Source organism: Homarus americanus, unplaced genomic scaffold, assembly GCF_018991925.1.
Source record: "Homarus americanus isolate GMGI-L3 unplaced genomic scaffold, GMGI_Hamer_2.0 scaffold53225, whole genome shotgun sequence".
Classification (NCBI taxonomy): Eukaryota; Metazoa; Arthropoda; class Malacostraca; order Decapoda; family Nephropidae; genus Homarus; species Homarus americanus.
This window is the reverse complement of record NW_024750875.1, coordinates 1,342,551-1,353,957: the sequence shown is the minus strand read 5'-3', so window position 1 is coordinate 1,353,957 and position 11,407 is coordinate 1,342,551. Positions and strand designations below refer to the sequence as shown.

Below are 11,407 nucleotides of genomic sequence, written 5' to 3'. Positions count from 1 at the left end.
AGTGGATGAGTGGAACAAGTTACCAAATATCATCATTAAATCGAACACGCTGGATAGTTTCAAATATAGGTTTGATGACGGATATATGAGCGATAGTGGTTAGGTGTAAACGGGACTGCCCAGTATGGGCTACTAGGCCCGCTGCAGTTTCCTCCATTCTTATGTTCTTACATCAATCATGACCTGGACAACAGACTAATACGGTTATGGCACTGGAGCATAAGTCAACAAATGTTACCAGATGGAGAACTGACTGAACCTGTTGTGTCTCTCGTGAAGATTATCGGTAGACGAGGACTCATACAACAGGAAAGTTAACCGATGTACCTGTGTTACTCGGAGAAATGATCAGCCAGCCAGTCAAGCGCCTCGTAGATACCGGAGGAGGTGTCGTGTAAGGACCAGGGCTGCTGCTTTTGGTTGAGGTTGAGAGCGTCAATGACCTCGGCAAAAGAGATGGCTTGTGGAATGTCCTGCTTGTTGGCCAATACGAGCAGTGGACACTCCGCGGCCCCCTCTCCCTGCAGCTGTGGAAGATCAGTGAGATATTAAAGGATCCTAAATAATCACAAACGAGACTTTACACGTTATATCCAACAGCAAATGTAACGCTTATACAATGTTATGGCAGTACTTATAATCAAAGTTCCTGTTATTCTCAGTTCAGGTCACTTACAATTCGCCTGGAAATTCTACAAGTTTTCATAAATCAGAGGAATCGACTGATGTTTAACTTGGGTCATAGTAGACTGTCAATTTACACCCATGTATCTACACGGCTCACTTAGGCTGGCTGACTCAGCAATACAGAGTCGATTATCTGGCTTTGGGTTCATGTTTTGTCACTACTACGCATTCGCTAAACTCAGACAGTTTCGGTCTGGTTCACACAAAATAAACCTTGTCTAACTTACGCAAGTGGAACTTGTAGGGCTTCTTATTCTGTAGCAGTGAACTGATATGACTCAAGATAAGTCCCATGTGTTCCTCTTCTTGTGTAAGTCACTTTTCTTCTTCACTTTTTGTACCAACAAAGTGTCTTGGTCACGTCACTGTGTCACACTGTCAAGAGAGATATGTACCTTGATTAGCATAAGTTTGGTGATCATATGAGGTAATTCTGTTTACTTTATGAATGAGAAGGTGAGGCCGTGGAGTCTGGGACGTAAATGGTGAGGGCTGAGACTGTCCCATGAGAAGGTGAGGCCGTGGAGTCTGGGATGTAAATGGTGAGGGCTGAGACTGTCCCATGAGAAGGTGAGGCCGTGGAGTCTGGGACGTAAATGGTGAGGGCTGAGACTGTCCCATGAGAAGGTGAGGCCGTGGAGTCTGGGATGTAAATGGTGAGGGCCGAGACTGTCCCATGAGAAGGTGAGGCCGTGGAGTCTGGGACGTAAATGGTGAGGGCTGAGACTGTCCCATGAGAAGGTGAGGCCGTGGAGTCTGGGATGTAAATGGTGAGGGCCGAGACTGTCCCATGAGAAGGTGAGGCCGTGGAGTCTGGGACGTAAATGGTGAGGGCTGAGACTATCCCTGCATTACATTATATAGGGGCTAACAGTCCACGTTGTTTGACCACGCTCTCTAGTCCACGCTGACTGTGAGGTGTGCAGTGCCGCGGCCTAACAAAACATCACTTGACATCATCCAAACATCAACATACTCAAGTTCTTATCAGACACAGTTGTTTAGTTATCAGTTATAATGTTATCAAGGTGCCAGATATAACACCAGTACATCCACGATCTCTATTTCCCTCAAATACGAATGCTTCAATAGCACAATTAATGGTCCATGAAATGTAGAAATAGAATTAAACTCTTAGTGTGGTGGGTCGATCTGTTATTAAATGGTTATATTTTTACTTTAAAATTTGGGTTTCGCTGAATATAAAGGACACACACACACACACACACTGTTACAACGTCTCTTAATTTACTTAAATATCCAGGTTCTAGGCTTTACCAAACAAAAAAGTGAAGTAAATTAAAAGGGAATAAAAATAAATAAAGTAAACCTTTAAGAATTTAATTAATTAAATATTAACACAATAAAGAGCCTCGTAGGCTGTCACAACAAATTAATTCACCATCGAAACTTTTAAGACATAAATGATACTAAACATCGAAACATCAAAAGAATACAAATAAAGCATAGGATTACGTTAACACTGCATAAACATATAAAACCAAACACTGAAATTAACTAACGTGAAACAACACTGAATTACTTAAACGTAACTAAGCAAATACTGATGGACACAAACAGAGACAAATAGGTACTCACATAGATATACCACATTGGTGGCGACAGGAACAACACAAATAAATTAAGTATAAGTAACAGGTGACGAGTGACACTCAAAGGATGTGGACTGTATGACAAGAGGACTGAACTAACTCAAGTCAGTTGGTGGGTCCTATATATAAGGTCGGCTCCCGCCACGCGACCCGCCGGTGGGTCGTTTAACGATGCAGATGGTCGTTAGAGTACAAAGAATGCTGGTTACAATACAGAATGGGTTTGAACAAATAATAACAGTTAAAACCTTAACAGCACAGGGTAAGGTGACTAGAATATATAATAGTAAATACAACACATCATTACAGGAATAATATGGAACATGGAAGCATGTTATATAAAAAAAAATAGAAAAATACGACACGGTCGTAACAACACACACACACACACACACACACACGTCTTAGATCTAATGGCAAATAAAATACAATTAAATACCACACTACGTATGTACACTCGCTAACAAAAGTCCTGTCGCCTCACCAGCCTCTTCGTGAACCCAGAGATTCAGAAACTTTCTAAGATGAACAACAGGTGATACATGTTCCTCAGGTCACCGCTCCTTACCCTGCGCCTCTGTGCCTATGTAACAAAAACACCAAATGTTCCCTTAAACCATCCATATGTACGTCCTTGTTTTGTTTTGGTCCTTCCGGTGAGAAAGTTAATACCTCTACTCCACGTCTGGTGTGTGCACGAGAGACGCAGACTTATAATTTTCCTTTTAAACAGACTTACGGTATGTGGTAAAGTGAAAGGTGATTAACTCTTAAATTTTGGATATGGATAATCCCGGTTTGAATCCTGGATATGTATTTTTAGTTTAAATATTGGATACTATTACTAATTTGAGCTATAAATATTTACTCTTAGTTGTTATCTTAAAATAGATATTCTCAGTATTATTCAGGTCAAACATGAGACACAAGTAAGAATAGTGAGATGTATTAAACGATTAAGAAACAACATTATCGATGGTGATAAATTAACCTGTTTATGTCCTCAGCAAAGTTGTTTGTCTTCTCTTATTTAAGTTATGATAGAGAAACAAAGATTCCAAATTATTTCATTTTATTTCAATATTTTCTATTAAGGCAGAAGAACAGTTGTGATTGGTGGAGGAAGCTTATTAATATATCAGGTTCTATATCATGTTAAAAGTTGCACCATCTGAAGTTTGTTGTCTGAATAAAAAACTTGGTTCAATACAATATGAGAACTAGAGATAAAATACAAGCTTTAAACGCGTGGTGAGAAGTGAGGGTTGGCCCCATGCACCCAAGCTTCGCTAGTGGGGGGTGTGGATAACACTCTGGGCCAACACTGCACTCTGAGGTCTTTCTCTTCCCCAACAGACAAATAAGGCATCCATTTTGCAGCTGGGTTGACTGGGGGCGCCGCATCCAGTGGCCGGCTGCAAAACTCGAACTCGAGATCTTTGGGTCACAAGACGATTGCTATATCTACTTAGCCATCGTCTCACTTTAGCAAGCAACAGTATCATAATGATGCTGGTGAACTAATCTGGGTATGAACAGGTGTATCCAAAAGATACCTGAAGCTGTGAAAAACCATCCTATCCCGATTATTTATTTTATCATTAATTTCTAATCAGTGTCCGAGGTCAATAAAGGCAGGCGGTATCTAGCTCCATAGACCAATAACAAAGACATTTCGAACTTCATCAATTCAAAACTTTGCTCAAGGTAATAAAGTTACATGAGTGTTACTTAATATCACACAGTCACCTTGGATATTTACTGTGACTGTCATCACTTGGGTACGTGGTTAAGCAGCCAGTCAAGTCCTTCTTGAATGCCAAAAGGTTTGATGGCACAAGTTGGCTGCACGAACCAGAGTCGGTCCAAGTGACGGAGCTGCAAGATGTCAGTGACCTTCTCGACGGAGGCCGCTTGAGGCAGGTCCTGTTTATTAGCCAACACCAGGAGTGGATGTCCAGCAAGCTCGTCACATTTCAACTGGAGAGAAAAGGTAAACAAAGAACGCTGAGCATCATAGGTACCCATAAGGTAAGAGTATACAAACAGTGAAAATGATAGGGTTAATCCCCGTCGTGTTCTTTAAAGCTTTCTCCTTGAGGGAGGGAGTAACCATCACAGATAAAATCCTACTCACAGTATTATACGCTTAGATTATACATTACTCCTTACTCTCTTCAGTGCTATCAACGCTTACGGATTTCATTCAGCTTCGAGACAACCTTCGGCACTGAGTTGTATAATAAACAAATAATGGTGTCACTGTGCCAGGCCATTGTATGAAATATGAGTTGCAAAATATAAAAAAAAACCTTTTTGGTGAGGCACTTGGTCACTATTGTTCCTAAATTTTGCTCGAACAAGCAAGTGAGCGAGCAGGAAAACTAACACACACAAAAAAGCAGTAATCAATAAGTATCCCCGTGGAGCACACGCGTCGCGCGTCACCTGGAGACGGAATGGAATGGAAGGAGAAGAGGTGTACACAAAAACTAACGTGGTTGTCGTGACCATAGTTCCAGTTAACAGCACAGGGGACTTACCAACTCCTTTAGCCTTGACCGAGACTCGACCAGCCCCTTCGGGTCGTTGCTGTCGATGACGAAGATGATGCCGACAGCTTCAGGGTAGTAGTGCCGCCACAGTGGCATCATTTTACTCGGAGTGCCAATGTACCAGGACAAGAAAGAGAATTTGTCGTATTCCACGACCTCCACATCGAAACCTGATGAGAAATACTACCAGGGTAAACCAACGCTGATAACATGATCTGTTTACAACTGTTGCAAAATCATTTGTATTTATTTTTTAGAATTTATGTTCATCAGTATATTCCATGTTATCAATCACTTACTTGACAATCAAAAAGAAAAATTAATAACATATTTTAAAATAATTGTATTATTTGTTTACCAACAGTTGGCGTCAGTGTGAGGACCTCGCCCAGCTGCAGGTTATGAAGCACTGTGGTGATCCCGGAGCCGTGCAGCCCAACTGAACATGAGAGAGAAAACCAAGTAATGTTAATGGGAAACTCTGAAGAATGTTGTGCGGGTAAAACCACTGTTTTTTATGACTTATTTGCTTATAAAAGTTATATTAAATATCGTTATATATTTATACAGTATGTAGGCCTATATGTTACACTATAGTGGGGATATTTACTGGTTAACGATAACTTGTAGGTATTTATTTTTAATTTCTGACTAACCACAGGCAACAATGTTAATAATCATAACGCATATACTGTAGATGAGTGACTTCACCCTAACCTAACCTAAACTTACTGAACGTCTTAAATTACACAAATTGTTTTAATATGTACGATTTAATTTCCATTAACTTATAGGAATTTAAAAAGTTTGAAATATTTGACAAACTCGTCTGTCGTTACGTAAATCTTAATGAGCCATCACCCCCTACTTAGCGCGCTAGAGTGGAATATTGAATGAGTGACACCATAGTATTGTATTCCAACACTCATCAGATTAATAATGTAAGTAATTCTTCAGAGACAACCCACCTCAGGCAGGGTCAAGAAGGTCATTAGCACTAGCCTCTGTTCACACTAGAGACTGGCAGAATGTCATTAAGAGGGCTTGTTTTTACCGGTCTCTGGTGCTCACACTCACACCTTTGTCTATATAGATATAATTTATTATGTATCATAGTGTTCTAAAAACAAAAACCACTCAGATGTTTTTAAGAAAATCCCGACCACTTAATAATGGCAGATAAGGTTAACCAATACAAGATAACTAAGATCACTCCGGTTATAATAGACTAAAGCATCACATAACACGATTACATGCGTATAGGTAAACAGTAATTCGACACTGGGTGACTGGTTGGGAGAAAACCACATGAGCTTCATTTATACACAGTCTATAAAGTTCGTGTACAGCTTAAAATTGTTAATAACTACATTTCTATAGGAGATAAAAGCATTCTGTAAAATGCAATAAAGAAATAATTTATTCCAGTTTTAACACGAACAAAGAAATTTATTTATTCCATTTTTTCTTTAAGATAATCGACCCAACACTAAACGAAATGGCTTAAAAGTTGTATTCTGCTTTGTATCCGTAAGGATGACGGAGATGTTGAAGATTAAAATACTAATATTACAGTTGTTAAAACTGACAAGATTCTGTTTCGTTGCTGAATCATTGTATTTAAGAGATTATCATTTTTACTCATGGAGTTAAGTCATTGTAGACACGGAGTTGTCAGCATTACTCGAGGAGTTTAGTCATCACAATCAAGAGGTTTAGCCATCGTGCTAAAAGTACTAAGTCATCGTGCTCAAGGGTATGTCATCGTAATTAATGTGCATAGTCATCGTATTCAAGGATTAATTCATCGTATTGACATCCTACTCAAGGTCTTTAACCATCAATATCAGTATAATGAGGTAAGACGTGGGAGGGGCTGTAAAGTCATGAAGCTGGTAGCGTGGTTCTGTGTATCAATGATCATGGTGTTGGGGTAACTAAGGGCAAGTACTACACGTTCTTTATTAGTTAACTGATAAAACATGGAAATTACTCATTATGGATGGATATTCACAAGATCATTACTATGTTATTTCTAGAGCACAGATTACACCTATGGTTATGGCAGACAAGTTACCACAAAGCATGGATTATCAAACAGGGCCTACTGCCACTACTTCCCTTGAGGATCTAGGAACCTTTCTACACAAACGAATCAACTCACGACTGCGACACTCAGAGAGAGAGAGAGAGAGCGAGGCCTCCAACTCTGTGCCCAAGACTCTGTTCTTCTGACTGACTTACTCTGCTCGTTGGGGCAGTATTTATTTGAAAAAAAAATCAAGGCCAAGTTTACCCACAATGTTTTCTTAAATTAACGTGAAGAAAATGTAGAAACATGACTCATATGGAGGTCAGTCCGGCTCATCTTACGCATCAACCATGGGGTAATAGTGTCCCGAGTACCTTAATGGCTTTGGTCACCTCCCTCAGAATTGGGTCGCTTATTCCTCAGTACTATGCTATACTTCTTGTCTGTTCACTAGATAAAACTGAGGTCCTATTGTACTCAAGAGGTTAACTTATCAGAATCGAGAGGCAAAGTCATCACACACAAGGTGCTAATTCATTTTATACTGAAGGGGTTATCATCGTACACAAGGGGTTATCATCGTACACAAGGGGTTATCATCGTACACAAGGGGTTATCATCGTACACAAGGGGTTATCATCGTACACAAGGGGTTATCATCATACACAAGGGGTTATCATCGTACACAAGGGGTTATCATCGTACACAAGGGGTTATCATCGTACACAAGGGGTTATCATCGTACACAAGGGGTTATCATCGTACACAAGGGGTTATCATCATACACAAGGGGTTATCATCGTACACAAGGGGTTATCATCGTACACAAGGGGTTATCATCGTACACAAGGGGTTATCATCGTACACAAGGGGTTATCATCGTACACAAGGGGTTATCATCATACACAAGGGGTTATCATCGTAATCAAGGGGTTAAGTCACCACAATCAGAGGTTCACTTCATGATGCTCTTACCTTCAATAATGAACAGACAGATTATGCAACTTACGTGTTAGAATCCTGCAGCGTTTCTTGCTCTGCTTCAGTCCCATGTTGACGTGTTTCCGTCTATGTTAGTCAGTCAGTCAGCTCTCTCCCTTAATGCTCAGTGACTTAAGTTTCTTGTTCGCGTCACTGCATCACACTGTAAAGAAGAATACCCTATTTAAGACATGTATAGTTAGGGCAAGATAATGTTACTGATTATATGAAGTGATTGTTGTTACAGTCACTAGTGCGTTTACAGCGACTCGTTACATAAAAATTCCGCAAATCATTTACTTCGAATTTTTTTTTTTTAATATTGTTTTAATTTGGTTCCATAGTATGTTTATTATTGAGAGTTTCCTTCTGTCGAATGTAAACAGACACAGGGCTGCCACGCTACACAAATCCTGACGAGCCCCTGTAAACGCACTAATGAAGGGGGGACTGTACTTTGTGAATGGGAGGGTGAGCCCGTGAAGCTCCGGGGGTGAGAGGTAAAATCCTAAAGCCGTCCGTAGTGGCCACCATCCAAAGCGTTGACAGGCCACTTGTAATTTCTATATTTGCCCAAGTTAGGTTAGGTTAGGTTAGGTTAGGTTAAGTGAGGCTAGGTCAGGTCAGGTTCTGATTAATAAGCAGTTCTCTGTCTTGTAAGTAAAGTTATGGTATGTGTAAAGTATTATTGGCCAAATATCAATACCATTCTTACGATGACGTCTAGTCGAAGATGTTTACTATATTACCCCCACCTAAATAATGATATAAACTAATACAACAATAAATCCTAGCAATAAATCCTTCCTTTAGCTGCCGGGAGGTTGGATTTGTTTACCATATTTATCTCAGTTGACTTCCTGCCGAAATAATGGTCTTCGGTTTAGGGTCTTGATCTGACACAGGTATATCATATAGGCTCATTTATCTGTGTCAATATCTTAAAACTAACAAAAGAAACAATAGTAATGGATTAGCCAGATGGGAAGGACATGGGGTTTAGTTTCCCCTTAATATTATAAACAATGACAAAACGAATAATCAAAGAAAATGTAAAATTATGGGTAAACTTTAAAATATTTGTTAACCCCATTTAAATAGGTAGATAAATCGATAGAAATTCAGTAAAATTTCCATATATACAAGTTTATATTGACGTAAATATATATATAAACAATGCAGGTATACAGTTCAACATGTATATAGGCAGTGCAGGTATACAGTTCTTCATGTATATAGGCAGATTGTCATGCCTAATCGTTTTTTTTTTTTTTTTCCTGGTCACACAAAGCGAATTACTTGGTTATAGATTGTCCTGTAACATATTGTTGATACTCTCACACTGGCCATCAACAAGTGAAAATTACAAGTTTTATCTCTTCAATTCGGGAGTGTCCTTCGTATCTCCCGCGCCAATCACTGGACAAAATATATTGACAAATATCATGTGACGTTAAAAGCTAAAAAAAAAAAAACTACAGAAATAAAGACATGGTGCACATCCCGTTGGTCATCAATATATTCACAAGAAAGAGTCAAAATCTCTTCATTTGGTTTTCATTTGTTTTAAAAGCAGACGACAACAAAGAAAAGCAGACGACAACAAAGAAGTTCAGACGACAACAGGCACACGTGTTTTTTTCTGTTAAATTGTTAGAGTTGTTTTATCAGATCTTCATATCACTCCTCGTATGTTATTTTGTTTATCAGTTCCCTTAACTAGGTCTCGTTAACAGATCCAGGAGACCCTTGACACAAATCAAGCTGTCACTCGGTGGCTTCCGGTGAGACAGACTTTTCCTAAGTTGGCATGCAATCAACACATTGCTAGAATCCCGCGTCACTGCCTGAGTTTCAACGTGTCGAATTTTAATACATTTTTTATTAAATATGTAATGCCTTTTGAAGTATAGACAACAGTGTGCTTAATAAATATACGATATGGCGAACAGGAGATCCACCCGTTATTGTTCATAAGTTATGGAAATATATGGTATTGGTAGGAAATAACAGCACTATAATAATTTTAGTTGGCATCGTCTCTCATACCACTACCGATCCCAAGGTCAGGGATCAAGCTTGTCCCTGGAGTAAATGAGAGAGAGAGAGAGAGAGAGAGAGAGAGAGAGAGGTAATATCGATAACAGATCACAACTGCCTGTGTACCTGCGACTCGTGACAGCTATACAGGTCACTAACCTCCTTCCCCCGTCGTGGCCGCCTATAGGTGGGGTGGCACATGGTCTAAATATTTAATCCATGGAGGGGCACTTGAGGTAAATCCGATAGGTAGGTAAAACAGTGGCGTCACATCACTCCGGCGACACAAACCACAGACGCGCGGATATTGATTCCGTTCAGATGATGGTGCAGTTAATCCCGGATATTAGAGAGCTTGAATACAGATACTTTTAAGAAACCTGAATTTACACGTTCTTGAGAGACGTAGAGTGAGGGGCGAGATGATTAAAGTACACAAATGACAGGTCGGATTAAATACGGTACCTAAACAATTAAACCTGGAGTGAACACGTAGTAATGATTTTAAATTGGGAACATTTAGATTTAGAGGGAAATTAGATAAATAATGGTTTGGCAGTAGAGTCGAGGACGAGTGAGACTAGTCATCAAATACCACCATCAGTGATCAAAATCGCTGGGAAACTTCAAATATACAGTAGGTTGAAAAGACAAGTGAGTAATGGGGTTGGGCGTCAACAATAGAGGGAAGCGGAGTACAGTCTTCTCATGCGGGGAAGACATATTATGAATAGGACTGTAATGTTTCTAAACTTGGCTGTAACCCAAAGCTCAGTCTGTGATCAAATGCGGTGATACCATTGTCAACTAGGCTGTTAGTGCCTGTGGTAACTTAGTGATGGTAATTAGTTTCATGAGTCTAGGGCCTCAGCTGTTACCATTATGTTCTCACTTAACCATGGCGCCCTGTTGCACCTTGTATCATATTTATCACTTCAGGAACTCATCATGTTAATATACCGGACACTTCACTCCAGGAACTCATGTTAATATACCGGACACTTCACTCCAGGAACTCATCATGTTAATATACCGGACACTTCACTCCAGGAGCTCATCATGTTAATATACCAGACACTTCACTCCAGGAACTCATCATGTTAATATACCGGACACTTCACTCCAGGAACTCATCATGTTAATATACCGGACACTTCACTCCAGGAACTCATCATGTTAATATACCGGACACTTCACTCCAGAAGCTCATCATGTTGATATACCGGACACTTCACTCCAGGAACTCATCATGTTAATATACCGGACACTTCACTCCAGAAGCTCATCATGTTAATATACCAGACACTTCACTCCAGGAACTCATCATGTTAATATACCGGACACTTCACTCCAGAAGCTCATCATGTTGATATACCGGACACTTCACTCCAGAAGCTCATCGAGTTATTGTGTTGATTGGGGCTCAGACATTTAAAGTCTTTCCTATATGAGGCACACCTCTCGTGTCTGGGGAGGACAACCTAGTGCTGAAGGCGGTC

At 39.9% G+C, this 11,407-nt stretch overlaps 2 protein-coding genes across 6 annotated transcripts; both read right to left on the bottom strand.

The window, feature by feature from the left end:
- Nucleotides 1–332: 332 nt before the first annotated feature.
- LOC121854474 lies at nucleotides 333–1,479 on the bottom strand. The gene is made up of 2 exons (XM_042349149.1): nucleotides 1,129–1,479; nucleotides 333–527 (listed from the first exon to the last, which is right to left on the bottom strand). The coding sequence occupies exons 1-2, from the start codon at nucleotides 1,477–1,479 to the stop codon at nucleotides 333–335; spliced, it is 546 nt and encodes a 181-aa protein (XP_042205083.1).
- LOC121854463 (ADP-ribosylation factor 1-like) lies at nucleotides 958–10,193 on the bottom strand. Of its 5 annotated transcripts, XM_042349140.1 has the most exons (7): nucleotides 9,493–9,680; nucleotides 8,707–8,815; nucleotides 7,897–8,031; nucleotides 5,214–5,294; nucleotides 4,844–5,025; nucleotides 4,050–4,280; nucleotides 958–1,062 (listed from the first exon to the last, which is right to left on the bottom strand). In XM_042349140.1, the coding sequence occupies exons 3-6, from the start codon at nucleotides 7,937–7,939 to the stop codon at nucleotides 4,074–4,076; spliced, it is 513 nt and encodes a 170-aa protein (XP_042205074.1). In that variant the 5' UTR covers nucleotides 7,940–8,031; nucleotides 8,707–8,815; nucleotides 9,493–9,680; the 3' UTR covers nucleotides 958–1,062; nucleotides 4,050–4,073. The 5 variants fall into 5 exon arrangements, with proteins under 5 accessions (XP_042205074.1, XP_042205072.1, XP_042205071.1 ...); XM_042349136.1 differs by lacking the exon at nucleotides 958–1,062 and having other exon boundaries at nucleotides 2,649–4,280; XM_042349138.1 differs by lacking the exons at nucleotides 958–1,062; nucleotides 8,707–8,815; nucleotides 9,493–9,680 and adding an exon at nucleotides 10,068–10,193 and having other exon boundaries at nucleotides 2,648–4,280.
- Nucleotides 10,194–11,407: the final 1,214 nt, after the last annotated feature.